This window comes from Epinephelus lanceolatus, chromosome 7, assembly GCF_041903045.1.
Source record: "Epinephelus lanceolatus isolate andai-2023 chromosome 7, ASM4190304v1, whole genome shotgun sequence".
Lineage (NCBI taxonomy): Eukaryota > Metazoa > Chordata > Actinopteri > Perciformes > Serranidae > Epinephelus > Epinephelus lanceolatus.
In genome coordinates, this window is record NC_135740.1 from 26,184,840 (window position 1) to 26,205,027 (window position 20,188).

The 20,188-nt window shown below is 35.5% G+C and overlaps 1 protein-coding gene across 2 annotated transcripts in view; it reads right to left on the reverse strand.

Moving 5' to 3' along the window:
• Positions 1–11,541: 11,541 nt before the first annotated feature.
• Positions 11,542–20,188, reverse strand: part of pcdh11 (protocadherin 11) — a 165,794-nt gene continuing 157,147 nt past the window's right edge. Inside the window, exon 7 of one of the 2 annotated variants that reach the window (XM_033632999.2) lies at positions 11,542–14,136. In XM_033632999.2, coding sequence (XP_033488890.2) covers positions 13,679–14,136 — 458 coding nt within the window. In that variant the 3' untranslated portion in view covers positions 11,542–13,678. The remainder of the gene's footprint in view (positions 14,137–20,188) is intronic. The other variant, XM_033633000.2, reaches the window with a different exon arrangement.

Genomic DNA, 20,188 nt, shown 5'->3' on the forward strand with positions numbered 1-20,188 from the left:
CAGCTTGCACAGCAGGATAATATTGCTTCTTAAGCCACCCTGTGACAAGGCTATCTTCTCTCTCCAAAATCTTTTACATTAACTTTACATGAGTCAGTCTATTTTCTTTGTGTTGGGGGAAAAAAAATTTCATTTTGTCTTTCAGGGCTTATCGCAACCATCTCATTTTCTCTGACAAAAAACAAGCTACAGTTTCATCCATCTGCTGACCTCATTTCCATGGCCAGGCTGAAATCTTTGAGTGGAATTTTCTGTGTGTGTGTGTACACTCAGCCGTCCCTTGGATGTCGTTGGCATGTCTCCGAAGCAATTTTCTCAACTATGAATAATTCACCAGATATTATTCCAAAGGTCATCTTATAGTAATTAGTACCCTGCTGTTGACTAAACAGCCTCAAGGTACCTGATGGCCAGTTTAATTACAATTTGAAATGAGTGTACTGTTTGACAATCTCTATATGTTCTCCTGACACTTCAACAGATGACACCTTGAGAACTAAGTAGGCTTACAATAAGTTGGCTTGTTAGCACATGGGGATGGAGGGTATGTGTGTGCGGCGTGAGAAAAGAAACATGCACTGTGTGCGCTGTTAAGATCACAAAGTCCTTTCTGTTCAAATATGCGGTAATTACTGGAAATGCAGATTGGTGTAGTTGGGTATGCATGTGTTTTGACAGTGTGGACATCCTCTGCACTGTCACTGTCTCATTATTAGCCAATTACCATGGAAAAGTAGCGGGGCAGGTCACAGCCGGCTCTCTTAAGGAGACCGGGGACTGAACATATGCCGGAGATGCTGCAAGATGACACAGTCCAGCAAGCCTTTGGCGCGTTACGAGGTACATGACATGGCTCTTTGTGTCGCGCAAGTTAAGAGTCAGCGCCGAGAGATCCTGTCATGTCCTGTTGTTGTGAACATCAACCCCTGCACCATACTGTAAGCTTGAGGTTTTCTCTCTCAGGGCTTGTATGTATTCATAAGAGAGCAGTGGATAAAGCATTAAGGCAGGAGGGCCTCAGGTAGGACACACAGCCCTGGGGGACTGTCGAAACTCTTGCAGAGTTTGCCTTTGAGGCATCAAAGCTCATGGATGGATGGATGGATGGACACATGGAGTGATGGATGGGTGAGTTACATGGATGGACGGATGAAAGAATAGACACACAATACAGGTGTGTAACAAGCAACGGCCAACAAATGTAATGAAATAAAATGAAATGCCATGCACAAAGCTCTGTGTGTCTTTACTGTTTAAGAGGCCAAATGGCCACAGGTAGAGCAGACAGCCTCGGGGTAATACTGAAGATGCTGAGAGATGATGGTGCACAGCGAGACTAAAGTAAATCAAAGTTGACATTCTGAGCAGCCGTGGCTCATGAATGAAAAGATACCTTTCTCTTCTGCTGGCTTAAACTTACATTTACTTCTTGGCCCCAGAACCAAAAAGCTAAAATTAAGGTTTATTGTGTTCTATTGATTTTCCTCTGAAATTTATAGGCTACTTCCTCGAGTCTATGGCCTACGCTGATATGATAATGGCTGGACAGTCTAATGAGTAGAGGAGCGACCTTGTGACGGGAAGCTCATTGATTTGCATTGTTGGACCAAATCAAAAATGTAGGGATTGATCGATGATCGCTCTGCCCTTCCTAAACAGACACCATCAAAGTGCCCTTTAGACTCTAAAGGTGCTACGAGCTACATTTTAAAGGTGCAATCATTAATTCTTTTGACCACATAAATTTGAGGTATATTGACATCAATAATAGAAGAGTTGCTTTCTGATGAAAGAAGCAGCAGTGCGTCTTTCTTTAGTAACTGATACAATGTTTAAAACATTACTGGCTTGTCTTTGGATCTTATGACTTATTGCATGAGACATGGATTGTTGCTGATGAAGTAACAGGAAATCATCACATAAGTACAGTTCCAATCAGCTCTACTGAATGTCATACATTGCCCAAACACTTTAAATGTATGCCTTCTGTGACCCAACCCTCCAAAGAAGTCTGGGTGTGGACTCCCTCCAGGTGATTTTTTTAATTATTATTTTATTTTATAACAACTGACAATTCTGAAACATTTTGAAACAAAAAACAACGTAATTTTAGGGATATCAAAGTTTTAATGACTGAAAGCTATTTTAGGGACACCGCATAACATAATTAACTATGATATTTTTTGACATGCTATACTATATTTGTGACAGACTATACTATGATATTTTTTGACATGCTATCCATTGATATTTTTTGACATACTATACAATGATATTTTTAACAAACCACACTATGATTTGTTTTTGACATGCTATACTTTTTTTTTTTTTTTACTATTTTTAACATACTAAACTATGATATTTCTTGACATAGTATACTATGATATTTTTGACAAACTATACTATGATTTGTTTTTGACATACTATACTATGATATTTTTTGACATGCTATCCTATGATATTTTTGACATACTATACTATGATATTTTTGACATGCTATCCTATGATATTTTTGACATAGTATACTATGATATTTTTGACAAACTATACTATGATTTTTTTGACATGCTATACTGATATTTTTAACATACTTAACTATGATATTTTTTGACAGACTATCCTATGATATTTTTGACATAGTATACTATGATATTTTTGACAAACTATACTATGATTTTTTTGACATGCTATACGATATTTTTAACATACTATACTATGATATTTTTGACATACTATACCATGATATTTTTGACATAGTATACTATGATATTTTTGACAGACTATACTATTATTTTTTTTGACATGCTATACTGATATTTTTAACATACTATACTATGATATTTTTGACATGCTAAACTATGATATTTTTGACATAGTATACTATGATATTTTTGACAGACTATACTATGATTTTTTGACATGCTATACTGATATTTTTAACATACTAAACTATGATATTTTTTGACATACTTAACTATATTATTGACATACTATACTAGGATATTTTTGACATGCTATCCTATGATATTTTTTTGATATACTATACTATGATATTTTTGACAAACTATACTATGATTTTTGTTGACATGCTATACAGATATTTTTAACATGCTAAACGATAGTATTTTTTGACATACTATACTATGATATTTTTGACATACTATACTATGATATTTTTGACAGACTATTCTATGGTATTTTTTGACATACTATACCAGGATATTTTTGACAGACTATACTATGATATTTTTGATATACTATACTATGATATTTTTTTGACATACTATGCTATGATGTTTTTTGACATACTATACTATGATATTTTTGACATACTATACTATGATATTTTTGACAGACTATACTATAATTTTTTGAAAGACTATTCTATGATATTTTTGACAAACCATACTATGATTTTTTTTGACATGCTATACTGCTATTTTTAACATACTTAACTATGATATTTTTTGACATACTATACTAGGATATTTTTGACAAACCATAATATGATTTTTTTTGACATGCTATACTGATATTTTTGACATACTATACTATGATATTTTTGACAGACTATACTATGATATTTTTGACAGACTATTCTATGATATTTTTTGACAGACTATTCTATGATATTTTTTAACATACTTAACTATGATATTTTTTGACATGCTATACTATGATATTTTTGACAGACTATCCTATGATATTTTTGACATAGTATACTATGATATTTTTGACATACTATACTATGATATTTTTTAACATACTTAACTATGATATTTTTTGACATGCTATCCTATGATATTTTTGACATAGTATACTATGATATTTTTGACATACTATACTATGATATTTTTTGACATCCTATCCTATGATATTTTTTGACATATTACACTATGATATTTTTGACATACTATACTAGGATATTTTTGACAGACTATACTATGATTTTTTTTGACATGCTATACTGAAATTTTTACCATACCAAACTATGATATTTTTTGACATACTAAACTATGATATTTTTGACATCCTATCCTATGATATTTTTTGACATACTAAACTATATTATTGAAATACTATACTAGGATATTTTTGACATGCTATCCTATAATATTTTTTGATATACTATACTATGATATTTTTAACATACTAAATGATAATATTTTTTGACATACTATACTATGATATTTTTGACATACTATACTATGATATTTTTGACAGACTATACTATGAAATTTTTGACAGACTATACTAGGATATTTTTGACAAACCATACTATGATTTTTTTGACCTGCTATGCTGATATTTTTAACATACTTAACTATGATATTTTTTGACATACTATACTAGGATATTTTTGACATGCTATCCTATAATATTTTTTTGACAAACTATACTATGATTTTTTTTGACATGCTATACGGATATTTTTTACATACTAAACGATAATATTTTTTGACATACTATACTATGATATTTTTGACAGACTATACTATGAAATTTTTGACAGACTATTCTATGATATCTTTTGACATACTATACTAGGATATTTTTTGACATGCTATACTATGATATTTTTGATAGATTATTCTATGATTTTTTTGACATACAATATTATGATGTTTTTGACATGCTATCCTATGATATTTTTTGACATACTATACTATGATGTTTTTTGACATGCTATCCTATGGTATTTTTTGACATCCTATCCTATGATATTTTCTGACATATTGTACTATGATATTTTTGACAGACTATACTATTTTTTTTGACATGTTATACTGATATTTGTAATTTTTGATATGCTTTACTATATTTTTTGTCATACTATCCTTTGATATTTTTTTGACATAATTTTCTATGACATATCTTTGAAATGATATACTGTGATTTTTTTTACATACTGTACTATGATATTTTTGACATACTAAACAATATCTTTTTAACATACTAAACTATGACTTTTTTTAACATACTATACTAAAATATTTTTAGTCAAATTAGTCAGTTTTTAGTGTTAGTATGGTATGATGTCCAAAATATCATAAAAAGTCATAGTATAGTATGACGTTTAAAATATCATTAAAAAGTCATAGTATAGTATGTCGTCCAAGATGTCATAAAAAAGTCATAGTATAGTATGTCGTCCAAAATATCATTAAAAAGTCATAGTATAGTATGACGTCCAAATTATCATTAAAAAGTCATAGTATAGTATGACGTCCAAATTATCATAAAAAAGTCATAGTATAGTATGATGTCCAAGATGTCATAAAAAAGTCATAGTATAGTATGACATCCAAATTATCATAAAAAAAAGTCATAGTATAGCATGACGTCCAAAATATCATAAAAAGTCATAGTATAGCATGACGTCCAAAATATATATATATTTTTTTAAGATTTTTTTTGGGCATTTTTAAGCCTTTAATTGATAGGACAGCAAGTGTGAAGAGGGGAGAAAGAGAGGGAATGACATGTAGCAAAGGGCCAGAGGCTGGAGTCGAACCCGGGCCGCCGTGGCAACAGCCCCGCACATGGGGCGCCCGCCCCACCACCAAGCCACCAACGCCCCGATGATGTCCAAAATATTATAAAAAAGTCATAGTATAGCATAACGTTCAAAATATCATAAAACAGTCATAGCATAGTATGTCGTCCAAAATATCATAAAAAAGTCATAGTATAGTATGACGTCCAAAATATCATAAAAAAGTCATAGTATAGTATGTCATCCAAAATATCATAAAAACGTCATAGTATAGCATGACGTCCAAAATATCATAAAAAAGTCAAGGTGTCGGTGGTTTAGGGGATAGAGCAGGCGCCCCATGTACAAGGGTGTTGCCGCAGCAGCCAGGTTCGTCTCCAGCCTGTTTCCGTTTGCTGCATGTCTGTCCCTCTCTCTCTCTCCCCGTCACACTTCACTATCTTGTCAATTAAAGGCAAAAATGCCCTAAAAAAATATAAAAAACAAAAACAAAAGTCATACTATAGTATGTTGTCCAAAATATCATAAAAAAAAAGTCATAGTATAGTATGACGTCCAATATGTCATAAAAAAATCATAGTATAGTATTTCATAAAAAATATTTTTAAAAAAAGCCATAGTATAGTATGATGTCCAAAATGTTATAAAAAAGTCATAGTACAGTATGACGTCGACAATATCATAAAAAAGTCATAGTATAGTATGTCGTCCAAAATATCATGAAAAAGCCATACTATAGTATGTCGTCCAAATTATCATAAAAAAGTCATAGTATAGTATGACGTCCAAATTATCATAAAAAAGTCATAGTATAGTATGACGTCCAAATTATCATAAAAAAGTCATAGTATAGTATGATGTCCAAAATATCATAAAAAATTCATAGTATAGTATGACGTCCAAATTATCATAAAAAAGTCATAGTATATAATGAGGTCCAAAATATCCAAAATAAATACCATACCATGACTTTTTTAACATGGTATACTAACATATTTTTTTGACATGTTATACTATGATATTTTTTTGATATACTATAATATGTTATTTTTCGTCATGCCAAACAAAAATATTTTAGACATACTATGCCATGATATTTTTAGACATGCTATACTATGATATTTTATAGCATGCCATACTATGACATTTCCTTCGACATATTATATTAAGATTATATTATTTTAAGATATTTTATTTTTTGAAATTTAGTATTTTATTTTTTGACATACTATATCATGATACTTTTCTACATACTTTACTATGACTTTTTGTTTGACATGCCATACTGTGATATTTTTTCGACATAGTATATTATGAGAATTTCTTCGACATACTATATTACGATACTTTTTGACATGCTTTACTATGACATTTTTATGACATGCTATACTATGATATTTTGTCGGCATACTATATTATGACAATTTTTAGACATACTATACTATGATAATTTTTGACATGCTATACTATGACTTTTCTTTTGACATGCTATACTGTGATATTTTTATAAAATGCCATACCATGATATTTTTTGACATGCTATACAATGACATTTTTATAACATGCCATACTATGATATTTTGTTGACGTACTATACTATGATATTTCTTGACATGCAATACTATGACATTTGTATAACATGCCATACCATGATATTTTTTTCGACATACTATACTATGATATTTTTTTCACATGCTATATTATGACATTTTTATAACATGCCATACTATGATATTTTGTCGACCCACTATACTATAATATTTTTTGACATGCTATACTGTGACATTTGTATAACATGCCATACCATGATATTTTTTCGACATATCATATTATGGTTTGTGGTTTTTTACATATTATACTATGATTTTTTTGACATGCTATACTGTGATTTTTTTTACGTGCCATACTGTGATATGTTTTCAACATGCTATCTCATACTATAGCATGTTTTCAACATGCTATAGTATGAGATTTTTTTGACATACTATACTATGATTTATTTGACATACCGTATTATGAAACTTTTTGAGAAGCTATACCATGACTTTTTTTACATGCCATACTGTGATGTGTATTCGACATGCTATACTATGATATTTGTTTTGACACACTATACTATGATTTTTTTTTTACATACTATATTATGATACTTTTTGACGTGCTATACTATGATATTCTTTTTACATACTATGACAATTTTTTCGACATACTATACTCTGATATTAACATACTATATCACAACAATTTTTTTGATATACTATACTATGATTTTTTACATACTATATCACAACAATTTTTTTGACATCCTATACTATATTTACATACTATGACAATTTTTTTGACATACTATACTATGATATTTTTTTACGTACTATGACAATTTTTTTACATACTATACTCTGATATTTACATACTATATTATGACAATTTTTTTGATATACCATACTATGATTTTTTACATACTATATCACAACAATTTTTTTGACATCCTATACTATATTCACATACTGTATCACAACAATTTTTTTGACATCCTATACTATATTTACATACTATATCACAACAATTTTTTTGACATCCTATACTATATTTACATACTATATCACAAAATTTTTTTTGACATCCTATACTATATTTACATACTATATTATGACAATTTTTTTGACATACTAGACTATGATATTTACATACTATATTATGACATTTTTTTGACACACTATACTATGATTTTTTTGACATACTATATTATGATACTTTTTGACATGCTATACTATGATATTTTTTTACACACTATATTATGACAATTTTTTCAACATACTATACTCTGATGTTTACCTACTATATTATGACAATTTTTTGACATACTATACTATGATTTTTTTTACATACTATACTATGACAATTTTTTTGACATCCTATACTATGATTTTTTCGACATACTATATTATGATACTTTTTTACATGCTATACTATGATATTTTTTCGACATACTTTATCAGGACAATTTTTTCGACATACTATACTATGATATGTTTTTACATACTATACTATGACAATTTCTTTGACATACTATATGATGATACTTTTTGACATGCTATACTATGACTTTTCTTTTGACCTGTTATACTGTGATATTTTTCTGACATATTATAATACTTTTTGACATGCTATACTATGATATTCTTTTTTATATACTATATTTTGAATTTTTTTTCGACATACTATACTATAATATTTTTTAACATACTATATTATGAATTTTTTTTCTACATACTATACTATGACTTTTTTACATACTATATTATGACAATGGTTTTGACACACTATACTATGATTATGACAATTTTTTCGATATGTCATACTGTGATATTTTTTCAACATGCTATACTATGACATATTTTTTTTACCTATTATACTATGATTTTTTTGACTTACTATATTATGATACTTTTTTACATGCTACACTATGACTTTTTTTACTATGCCATACTATGATATTTTTGTGACTTTATTAAAGACATGGTGTTATCCAACATTTTTAATTATATACAGTACTATGACACTTTTTATGACTTTATTTAGGACATACTACACTCAAATTATACTATCATGTTTGCATTAGATTGTTTAATGATATACCATGTGTTTTTGGCATACTATCCTCTAATTTTTATAATATCATACTATACTATGACTGTTTAAATGGCATTTTTAATGGTATACGTCAAACTTTTTAAAATGCCTTTTTATTCATCGTAATTTAGTATTTGTTTTGTTCTGTTTTGTTTTATACATTTACAATGGTGCTGGAACATAACATGGAATGGTGCCACATTTTATGCACCTTATCAGAGTGTAAAAACACTCGTTTACCCAAAGAGTAATTTAATTACGCTCCAGTTTCCCTCATACTTTGCTGTAATATTTACAAAATATTCAATGATTATGGAAGTGTGAAAATAAAACTCCTATTTGTGTCTAATCTTTATGGTATCTGTGCTCCAAAACATGATTATTAATGGTTATTTTTTCCCCTTTTCCCATAAATATACACATAAATGTCACAGGCTGGAGTTGTTTCCGCAGGGGTATTAATTCCAGAAATGATGAAGGTGAAATGCCATGTCCAATTTGATGGGTCTTATATCATTATCTTGTAATTGCCATAATTGGAATACAGTGACAGTATGCTCTCATGTTACATCTATAACTGACACGACCGCACTCTCAGAAAAACCTAATCAAACAACAATGTAAAGTGAAGGACACGCGGGATCCGTGTGTACTTTGAGGACTCAATATTTAATGGCTGAAGTAAAATTCAATGACAAGAAAAATCATTTCACCATATTGAAGGTCATTTTTTTCATAGATTTAAATGGGATATCTTACAAAGGCATGACAACACAGACTGTATAGCTTTAACTGACCAATACAGATTCGCTGGCAAGCATTGAAGCCTTCTCCCAAAGCAAAACTCAACCTGACTCACCGATGACTGATTTACAAGCATATACTTAAGTCTTATATCATATTTTGATATAGTTTTTGTACAAGATACATTTGTGTACATAAAATATCCTGGCAAGGTGCATGCCAGTACACACATATGTGCACACACACACACGCACGCTCATACATGCAAGGAGACACACACACTCTCCCCTCACAAACATACAAGATCACCTATAAACACATTCAGACACACTCTCGTCAATATTATGCATATGTATCCATTTACATTACAAGCGAGATTGTCATCTCATCACTTCTTATGTTTTCCCTTTTTCCTTTTTATCAACAAAGCGAATTCCAGTATTTAGCCTGTGGTCTTTACTGTATGTGTCTTTCCAGTGTGTAATCGTTATTACTAGTTCTCAGGGGTACTGCTATGTACAGTTTAAAATCCAGTTTACCTGACGGTATAGATATTTGTGTGTACGCGGAGGCATAAGTGGCACGCACACGTCACAGAGTTCGAATGTGTACACCGTGTAACATTTGTTTAGTTCCATAAGACAGACAAACAGGTAGAGCAGTAAACATCAATACTGACACTGAATCTAATGATGGATGCATGAATCACACAGTCAGGTGTTAGAAAACGCCTTGTGGAGGTCCAAACAGTTCATGCAAATCATGACACACCTTGACATGGTAATCGTGACACAAGTTTTTGAATAGAAAAATTCTGAAAAATAAAAAAAAGCAATCAGTTGTATGTATAGTAACCTTACTTTGAGGGCAGAGGGAGTTAGAAAAATGGGACAGTGAGAGCAGAATCATGCAAAGTGAAAACCCGTGATCATCACCCTCCACTTTTTGTCAATTTCACTGTTAAAGATGAAAACCTTTGATACAGAGGAACACCACTTACTCAGGGGAGCCCCTCCAAAATAATAAAAAAAAACAAATGCACATTCGTATGGTATGCTCTTTGTTGGAGAAATAAATAAATAAAAACACTTCTTTTACCTCTAGAATTGCATAATTGAACAAAATAGGACCGCAGCAGACAAAAAAAGTCATGTCGGTATCAAAAGCAACATCCTACAGATGTACATTCATGCAGTTATTCTTCTACTCCCACTAGAAGTAGTCTTTCAATTAATGTAGCTGCTGCAACATTACAATACACAGGAGTTATGTAGGCAGAGTCAAACACAGTGAGGGTTACAGAAAGGTAATATTGTGCTTACTGTACACGTGTGATCAGATAAATTATTTCAAACAATCACATTTTTTTAAAAATACAGTGTGACAGTGTATTATTCCGTATTCATGTCATGGATATCTCTCCCTCTGTGATATGAGGAAGGGCACATTTTTCCCAACAGCAGCAGATCATCTCTGTACTTCTTGTAAAATGGGGATTTTTTTTTTTTTTTTAAGAACTTAATTGTTATTTTTCAGCTTTATTTTTGTTGGAAAACATCCAACCAGGAATTTCTTTGCCCTACTTTTCCCCACATAATTGTAAACAGACACTGAAAGGATTTTATTTTGAGGCGGCATTTGGAGTAAAAATAAAAACAAGTGTTGGATTTGCATTTGTCAGAGTGATAAAATTCAGATTTTCAGTGACATCTTGATGTATGCTCCCTTTGATATGTGCTCCTTTTGATTAAATATGTATTGTTTCAACCGTTTGGTGATACATGACAAAGTATCAATGATGGAAAGTGATGGGGGGGGAGAAAGAGTGGTATTAAATGAGCTGAAATTGGATTCCCAAGCCGGGGTATGTTTATACTGCAGGAGAATTTATTTAAGTTGCTTGTTTTGAATTAGATTCATTTTGGTAATTGACTGAGGTGAAATTGAATTGCCCCTTTTTCCGTGTCCTTGACACAGTGTTCCTTTAAGTGATCATTTCACTGACTCTCAGATAAATCCTCTTTATAATGATAAGAGTCCTGACCCCAACTATCAGAGAGAATAGGTGCGGCGGCTAAGAGCATGCAAACACAATTTGCCTTGCGCCTTCCCCTCGAGAATGCCACGTTGCATTATAGATTTAGGCCTGTTCCCAATTTGCAAGATGGTACAAGAAAATGAACCGCATGAATCATATACCTGATGATGTAGACACCTGGCTTGGATGTTACAGGAGAGAAAAATGGATATCAGCAAAGTCACTTATTGCTGTAGCAATAGATTATCCTGCACCCAATCTGTTACAGCAGCAAGTTAGTCTGAAGTAGTTATCATCATCAGTCCGATTTACACACACAGGCAGTGATGCAGCAGGGAGGTCCTTTCAAATGGTGCCAATGCCTACCCTTATGATAACTGCAAAAAAACATTCACATCAATAATTCAGTAAGACTCAGGGCTCCAGAGAAATTCTTGCACCCTGGTCTATTATCCCAGTGTCAACACACACTGTTGTAAAAACTGTTAATAGAAACTTTGCAGCCAAATGGACTTGTATGACAACACACAGTGGTAATTAATAGCAAGAACAATAGGTGATATTAATGATATGATTGGAAATGAGGGAGCTTTTCAAGCTGCTATTTTCCGAGCGCTTGTCACCTTTTCATTGCCTCGGCACGTGCAGAGCAAGTTTCTGGCTAGCCAAGAGAACCATTCCAGACCTCCAAACCACAATAAGGGTCGCTACTGAGATCACACATCAAAGTAATTAGACTGAGAATTTCATAATTGGCTCCATAGCTGTTATTATGCGAGTGTTTCTGAGCAGCAAAATGTGAGAAATAGAAACAAAGGGAAGGAAACAAAGGGTACATTTCCAAAGCGCATCTGTCTGCGCCTTTCAAGGCTAAGCTGCTGAGATAATGCAAGGAGTGAACATTTTCTTAATAGAGTTGGCAGAGATGGAGCAACCACCATATGGAAAACATCTTGGGTGTGTGTGTGTATGTGCAGGAGTTTTTTTTTTGTTGTTTTTTTTTCTGTTATATTTTGTGTGCTGGTCCACGGTGAGAATGTAGAATGCAAAAGATTACCGGTGTTGTCTACCATTGGCCTGGTTATGCTTTGTAGACTTTTTTTTTTATCCTTCTGCAGTCCCCTGACCAAAATAGACTTCTGAAACACGTTCAGACGAGACAAAAGAAACATCTTCTACCACCAAAGGAGTTTGTGCTGCGTGTTATACAGAGCAATACTTCACTAGAACTTAACAGAAACACCATCCACCCAGAGCTCATAATTAACATTTAGCCTGATTTAGCCCACTCAACACAAAGCACTGTATTTGCAAGTGTTTCTGCGCAAATAAATGGTCTTTAAGGACACAGTTCCACTAAGCTGGGCCCGAAGCTTAAAGCGTACACTGCCCTTTCTTATCACTAAGCAAACATCACCGAACTGAAAGCAAAAAATTCTTCTTTTTTTTTCTGTGATGGAACTACTTTGGTATAGAACTACCTTTATGTATTATACATGGGCCTGCTGTGTTAAAACCTACATTTCCTTTCAAATGCGTAATCTGTCAGACTGATCCGAGGTGATTTTGTCTGAACAACAACATCGTGATCGAATCCATTCTCGGATGTCTTCATTAGTAAAACTGAGCTGGAGCTGGACAAAGTTATTCAAATGATGCATACCTCCACGCGTACGCATACATACTGCTCATAAAGTCACTGACAACAAGCCGTCTATGGACTGAGTCACATGTATGTCAGGGTGATGGAGATCTGTCTTTCACTCTTACAGCTGGTGCTCGTGTAAGAAAGAGCTGCTACCCCCACCGGGCGTCTGCTGCCCGGGGGAGGAGAAGCTCGCCAGGGGGATGACCTTGACGGGGTCCTCCTTCTTACTGCAGTGTCTATCCAGGGTGTTGTAGAACTGCGGGCGGCTGATCCCTTTGTCCAGTTCATCTTTTTTGGGCACAGACCTGCCCAGGGTATGGCGACCATCCATGACCCCCATGCTCATCATGTTAGCTTTGGCTCCCCGGGCGCAGCTCTGCTGGAAGCCAAAGGAGGGCATTGTACCGGCGATTGCAGTGGTGATAGGGGTGGAGGTGGGGCTGTTGTTGCCAGAACCCTGGAACTGGGCCAGGGCTGGGGGCATCCAGCAGCTGTCGGAGTGGCCCAGTATCAGACACTCCTGGGTACAGGTCTCAGAGGCCTCAGCCAAGGCTTTCTGCAAGTTCACCTCGATGGCTGCGAGAACAAAAAAAAAAAAAAAAAGGAGAGAGAGAGAGAAAGAAGAAAACAACACAGTTAATCCAACAGGTCAGAGCTGGAGTGCAGCTGGAACGCGACGATGTGACGGGGGTGCCTTAAAAGCACCGGAAGAACTCATGAGTCATAATGTAAACAGAAGAAAGTTGTCGCCTTATCAGTGGGTGACCCGCAAAATGTCAGGCTTTCAACGACATAAAAGTCAGTGATAAATGTTTCATTTCATCTTGTAATGAGAAAAACACCAGCAGAGCATTTAATTTCCAGTGGTATTCCCAGGACTCCGTCTGTTTACCTACAATATGCAAGGAATTCCCTGTAGCTTAATTAGAGACAGAAAAAAAAATGGTCTCGCTGTCTGTGTGTTGGATTGGCTTTATTGTGTTAAATATTTAATGAACATCTTAACAAAGCATTGTTTATTTTAATCACTGTCACCCTCGCCCTTAAACCCATCTGATCTTTCAGAATCCAAAATAAATCCAGTCAAATAAAAACTCTCAAACAGTGTGAAAAGAAATCCTTCATTCTAGGATCATGTGAGCATCTGTAGCATATTCAGGTACGATTAATATACATGGCTAATTGTGGCAGCGTGTAGATTGCATGCACGGAAGGGAAGAAAAAAAACAAACGAGGAGGCGACTGGGCAAGGCTAAGCACTCAAACTATCTTATCTCATTATCCCGGCACTGACATCACATGTGGAATGAGTCTGGGATGAGGCCTCAGCATTGAGCCTCGGCAATAAAGCCTGTCAAGCCGGATAATTAGAATGTAAAACAGTGTGCACCAAGGCAACCAGGAGCCTGCAGTATTATGCTTCCTAGGCCATGCAAAGGAGAAAGGGGTCCTCATTCAAACATCACATCGCTCCTCTAGGCCTCCGCTTCAAGCTGTCATGTAGAAATTATTTAGTATATTTGCATAAGTAAGGATGCTATAAATAATTAAGTGGCCTCAGACCCCAGTACGCAGGGACGACTATTTCCTTCACGCACACGAGTTCTGCATGCTCTGTGTAATTCTATTCCGCAAACATCTGCAAATTTTCTCGCCACCTTGTTTGTTGTTTTATGGCATTCAACAAAATGAATATTCTGATTACTCCACGTTAGTGATAGCAGTCCGGCCTCCCCAAAACTATCTAGATTGCTGTATAACAGCCCAATGCACTCGTTTTTGTTTTTTTTTCCTGTATTTCCGTGCGACTGCAGATTGAATAGCACAGCGTCAACTTTAATTATGAGAGCAGTGTCTGAAAATGAATCGCCTGGTATAAATTGTGAGGATATATTTGGAGTGCCCACGTGGAGTCAAATCTGTCCTCTCCATATTGAACTGGAGCCTTGGAGCAGGAGTGTATAAATCCCCTGGGCGGTAAATGTGTCACCTTTCAGAGGGTCACTAACTTCATTAAGGCAAAAATGGATGCCGCTTTCTCATTCTCTGAGCTAGCACAATAGGGCTGAGCCAAGTCTGGGCCGTGCCCTGACTCAATCTCTCTTGGAGTGTTTTCTGCTGTTGGTAATGCCTTTTCAGAGTACTGTCATTTTTGATGAGGTAATGCTATTAGCATGAACTTCTTATTCCACATGCAGGCACCCTGACACACAAGTACATTTCCCTAACAGAAACACACACACATTCAGAAGTGCATCTCTGCCAGATTTTCCTCCCTCCTCGTCAACTATAAATGATCAGTGCAGCCAGAGGTGAAGCTGTCTTTAACGTGCCGTACTTTACAAATGAAAGGGAAGTCTGCGGCTCCGTGGCTTCACACAGCTTGAACTCACAGCGGTTCTGTGTCAACAGCCTTCAGTGCCTCCGAATTCTGTATGCAATATTTCACATCCTGCCTTTCCATAAAAGACATGGGCCTGTACTATTTTCTATTCCAGCGGGATAGTTTGCATAGGCGGTGGCGGGTTTGGGAGGGTGGGAGCGCGGCGTGAGTGATGTCGCTGACAGCTCTGGCTGCTTTCGTCAGCTAGAGGTATGCTGCAGCCTGCTTGTGATGCCGCTGTCTTTTGTATTCAGGGGAAACAACTGTACCCCGCGGAGCTTTCGGGAGGAATCACACATCACTGACGCCACTGATCCCCTGATGCCGAGAACATTCTTTTCTACGTTCCCTTCAAGGAAATTTGAATGGCAGACAAGTGGGGATAATGGCAAACAATTGGGTGTAATAGACAGCGTGGCTTGGATCAGACCTACTGTTCTCATTTGAGATGATTCCTCTTCACTGAGCAGAGGTGATGTGGTTGAAACTAAACCGTGATACCTGTTTAGGAACTTTGCAGCCTTGACTGAGCATCTAATACAAGTTCACCCACGATCACCTCGATTAACTCACTGCTGTTGATTCCAGGAATTAAGTGGCATTCAATTCATGTTTTGTTTCAAGACAGCCTGCAGGCTAATTTGACTGCTCTGTCATAAGGCAATCTATTATCCATGGGCTTGTTGTGAATTTCTAGACATCCCACTGTGCCACAGTCCAAGGTTTCCTAGTTGATCTTATGGTCATATGCAAGGTCAGTACCAGTGGTAGCCTAAAGCAATCTTGTTCTGCAACATCAACACATCCTTTGGCCAGCCACAGATCGAACACTGCTGCTGCATCCACCTTCAGCTGACCTTCCATCTGAGCGGTCAAACATTACAGCTTGTATAAACATGGGACAGGTGTAAGAGAGGGAAGAGAATGCTCCATGGCTCCGCAAAGCACTCCTGGAAAATGTTTTCTTGCACTGAACAAAAATGAGAATTCGACACATTTAACAAGACAGTTCTTTCAATAAATTGAATTTAGAGACATAACAACGGTGCAGCAATTTGAAATAAAATTTAGTGGCCCTGCAAAACCTTTTGAGATTTAAACAATCTCAAAACCCATCAGCTATTGGTCTGACAACGATTGGCCTCTGGGGGCAATACTGGGGGGTCCACTGTAGCCAGCAGATATATGGGGCAAAGACTTTCTCTTACATGCATCGGCCATTTCAGCTAATCCCTATAAAAAAGATATCTGCATATTAATGATAATAAGAAGCTAATGAAAAGCTAAATCATCATCTCTGAGATTGTATTTCGGCCATTATGTTCCGCTTTGTTTGCTCTCCAAAGGGACTGGGTCCACTCCATTTTAGTGCACCGGTGCACTGCTTCACACATAATGGCGAGGGATGGTTAAATCTGTTAGCCAGTGGTAGCAACCAAGTAAATGACAGCTGACAAAACCAACAACAAGGTTAGCTTGGAGGGCAAAAGCCAAGGTAGCATTGCTGATTGAAAAATAATCACTTGCATTGGCAGTAATGTTTACAATGTGATTTTACCAGAACCAGAACTAACTCAGATATTCATTCACCTTTTACTGTTATTGCCTGGTATGAAAGCTGCTATTCAAATTGTTAAATATTTGCACATTTGAATTGCTTGCAGTTACATCTTTGCACTACTTGATTGCTCCTATTTATTTTCATTTTGTATTATCACTTCTACTCTATACTTATCCTTTTGCACTGTCTGCATCATGGGTCAAGTCAGAGTGAAATGTTGTCTGGATCTCTGTATGTCTGTACATAACTGTAGAACTGACAATAAAGCCTCTTTAATCGTGAATCTTATGTAAGCCTGAATGATGTCCATCAGTTCTGTCTCATCAGTCACGCTTCACTTGTGTTTGTATAGGCTGTATGGTATTGGTGATAGGGGTGGGCGATATGGCCCTAAAATAATATCAGGATATTTCAAAGTATTTTTGGGATATTTTCTTCACGATATGGAAAGTTAGTAAAAACAAAAATATTTTATTATTAATGACCGATATAGTTTTAAGTTTGCCTTCAAATATTCAGTAAAACTAACAGTAGGACTCAACAACAGTAACTCAGAGTGAGATTCAGATTCTGTATACAATATTAATAGTTCAACAAAATAAAATCTACCACAAATTACACATTTAATCAGCTCCCAAATACAAATAATGTCCCCTGGGATCTATATATATAAATCAACAGGTGATTTCCTCCATTTAGCAAAATCCTAAATAACTGAGTTGTTGTTTCTTTTCCACCTGGACCTTTATGCTCTGCCATTTCTCCTCTAATCATCACGCTGTAACCTGTAACAGGCTGTTATGATACCAAAACTATCACACATTCACATATATGTAGCTTTTCTGTCAAGCCGCGAGCGTCACAGAGGTTTACATTACCAAAGTTTTACGTCAAAATTATGTGACAAAACCGACTCCTGTGCACACATGGCGAGAGAGGAGAGGGAGAGACGCTGTGCTGCTGCCAGAGGAGCCGCTGAATGAGTTCCCTCTGAGCGGTAAGTCACTAAAAGAGTCTGAGAAGTCCGGGGCTGTTCATAAAACATTCAGAACGCCACAGTTTATTTCAAACTACTGAAGCTGCTCCTCTTCTTGGAACCACTGCAGAGTCAGGAATAATTTTGTTTTCAGCCATGCTCGTTGTTGTCGTGGGTAACAGTATGATGTCATTGTGTCAACAAGTCGAAATATCGCAAGTATCATGGTATCATTTTTCATACAATATTAAAAATATACCGGCATTATCGTGAACAAGATAATATGGCACAAACTTAACTGGTGACATGAACGCCGGTGTCATGGCTAATTTAGCAGCAGATCCGGCAAAAATAACTGCAAAATGGTGTGCAGACTCCGCCTCCTTGGCACACCACAAGCGTACACCAGCATTGTAATGGTGCGGAGCCAGTGTTTTCCTACCATTCAAACATGATTGGTCATGTACTACTCCGACTATGAGTAGTCATGTACTACTCCAACTATGAACAGAAACCAGAACGCTTCAGATATCAAAATCATGTACTGTTGCTCTGCAGATTCTGATTACATATCCAGATATCTGTTTATAGAGATGAAGATTTATATTACTTAAGTACTTCTACAACTATAGTTTGTGTTGTGTTTTAAGCAGGAGGAAAACAACATTCCCCAATCTAATGCAGCCCCATACACCATCACAGACACAAGCCTACTAACAGCTGAATAAAAGCCCCTCTGTGCATCCACTGTATTAGGCTGCACTGTACTGTATATATGTTCGACTTATTGTGCCCGGCCTCTGCTAAAACACATGCCGCAATATTCCAACCAAGTGGCATGGAGGTGATTCATCGACTATAATAATGTCCCTTTAAGTGCAGCTCTGATACCGAACCATCCCTGAAAACAAATTCATATACTAATTTAAAACAATTAACTGCCATGCATGGCACACCAGCGTCTCCATTACAGTCCTCTATAACAGAGGGGAATGTATGTTTATCCTGGATGCATTTGTCGTCCCTGTTTTGAATATTACTGGAATAATAAGCAGTAATTCAAATATTCAGGCCCATGCCACTGCATGCTAATGACGAGGTTACTGTACACAGTTGGTAATATGAAGATAATTAGTTATAGTTTGGCATCAGGGTAATGTAATGATTTGATTTAGCCATGATAAACAGTGCAAGGCTCAATCCCACGAGGTTGCACGAGTGCTACCTTACCGAGCAGATGTCTGGAACGCGGCCATTCTGTTTGCATTATAATTTACCTTTTTATTATATTGGTATGCTTTCAATCTTACTTATTTTTTCCTTTAATGGCCATGAAATCCACTTACACAACTACAAGTTCTGACAGGCAGACACACATGCACACACACACACACACACGCACACACAGCCAGGATGCATATTGGCTGGCTTTTCTGTACAATGGCATGAGATATTTAACATGACAGTTGATGATATTTACTGACAGAGCTAGTTACATCTTGATGAGCTTCACATTAAGGTCTGCACACATATCACGATTCAACTTATTATTTCAGCATGCACAAACTCATTATTGCTAATTAAAAGGATAATTGCATGCATCTAGGACATTAAATTCCTCAAACAGCCATCAGGAAGGTGGACTGGGCCTCTGACTCATTCTGCGGTGTTAATTGGTTCGGTCTTTTCATTCTTTTAGCCTGAAACT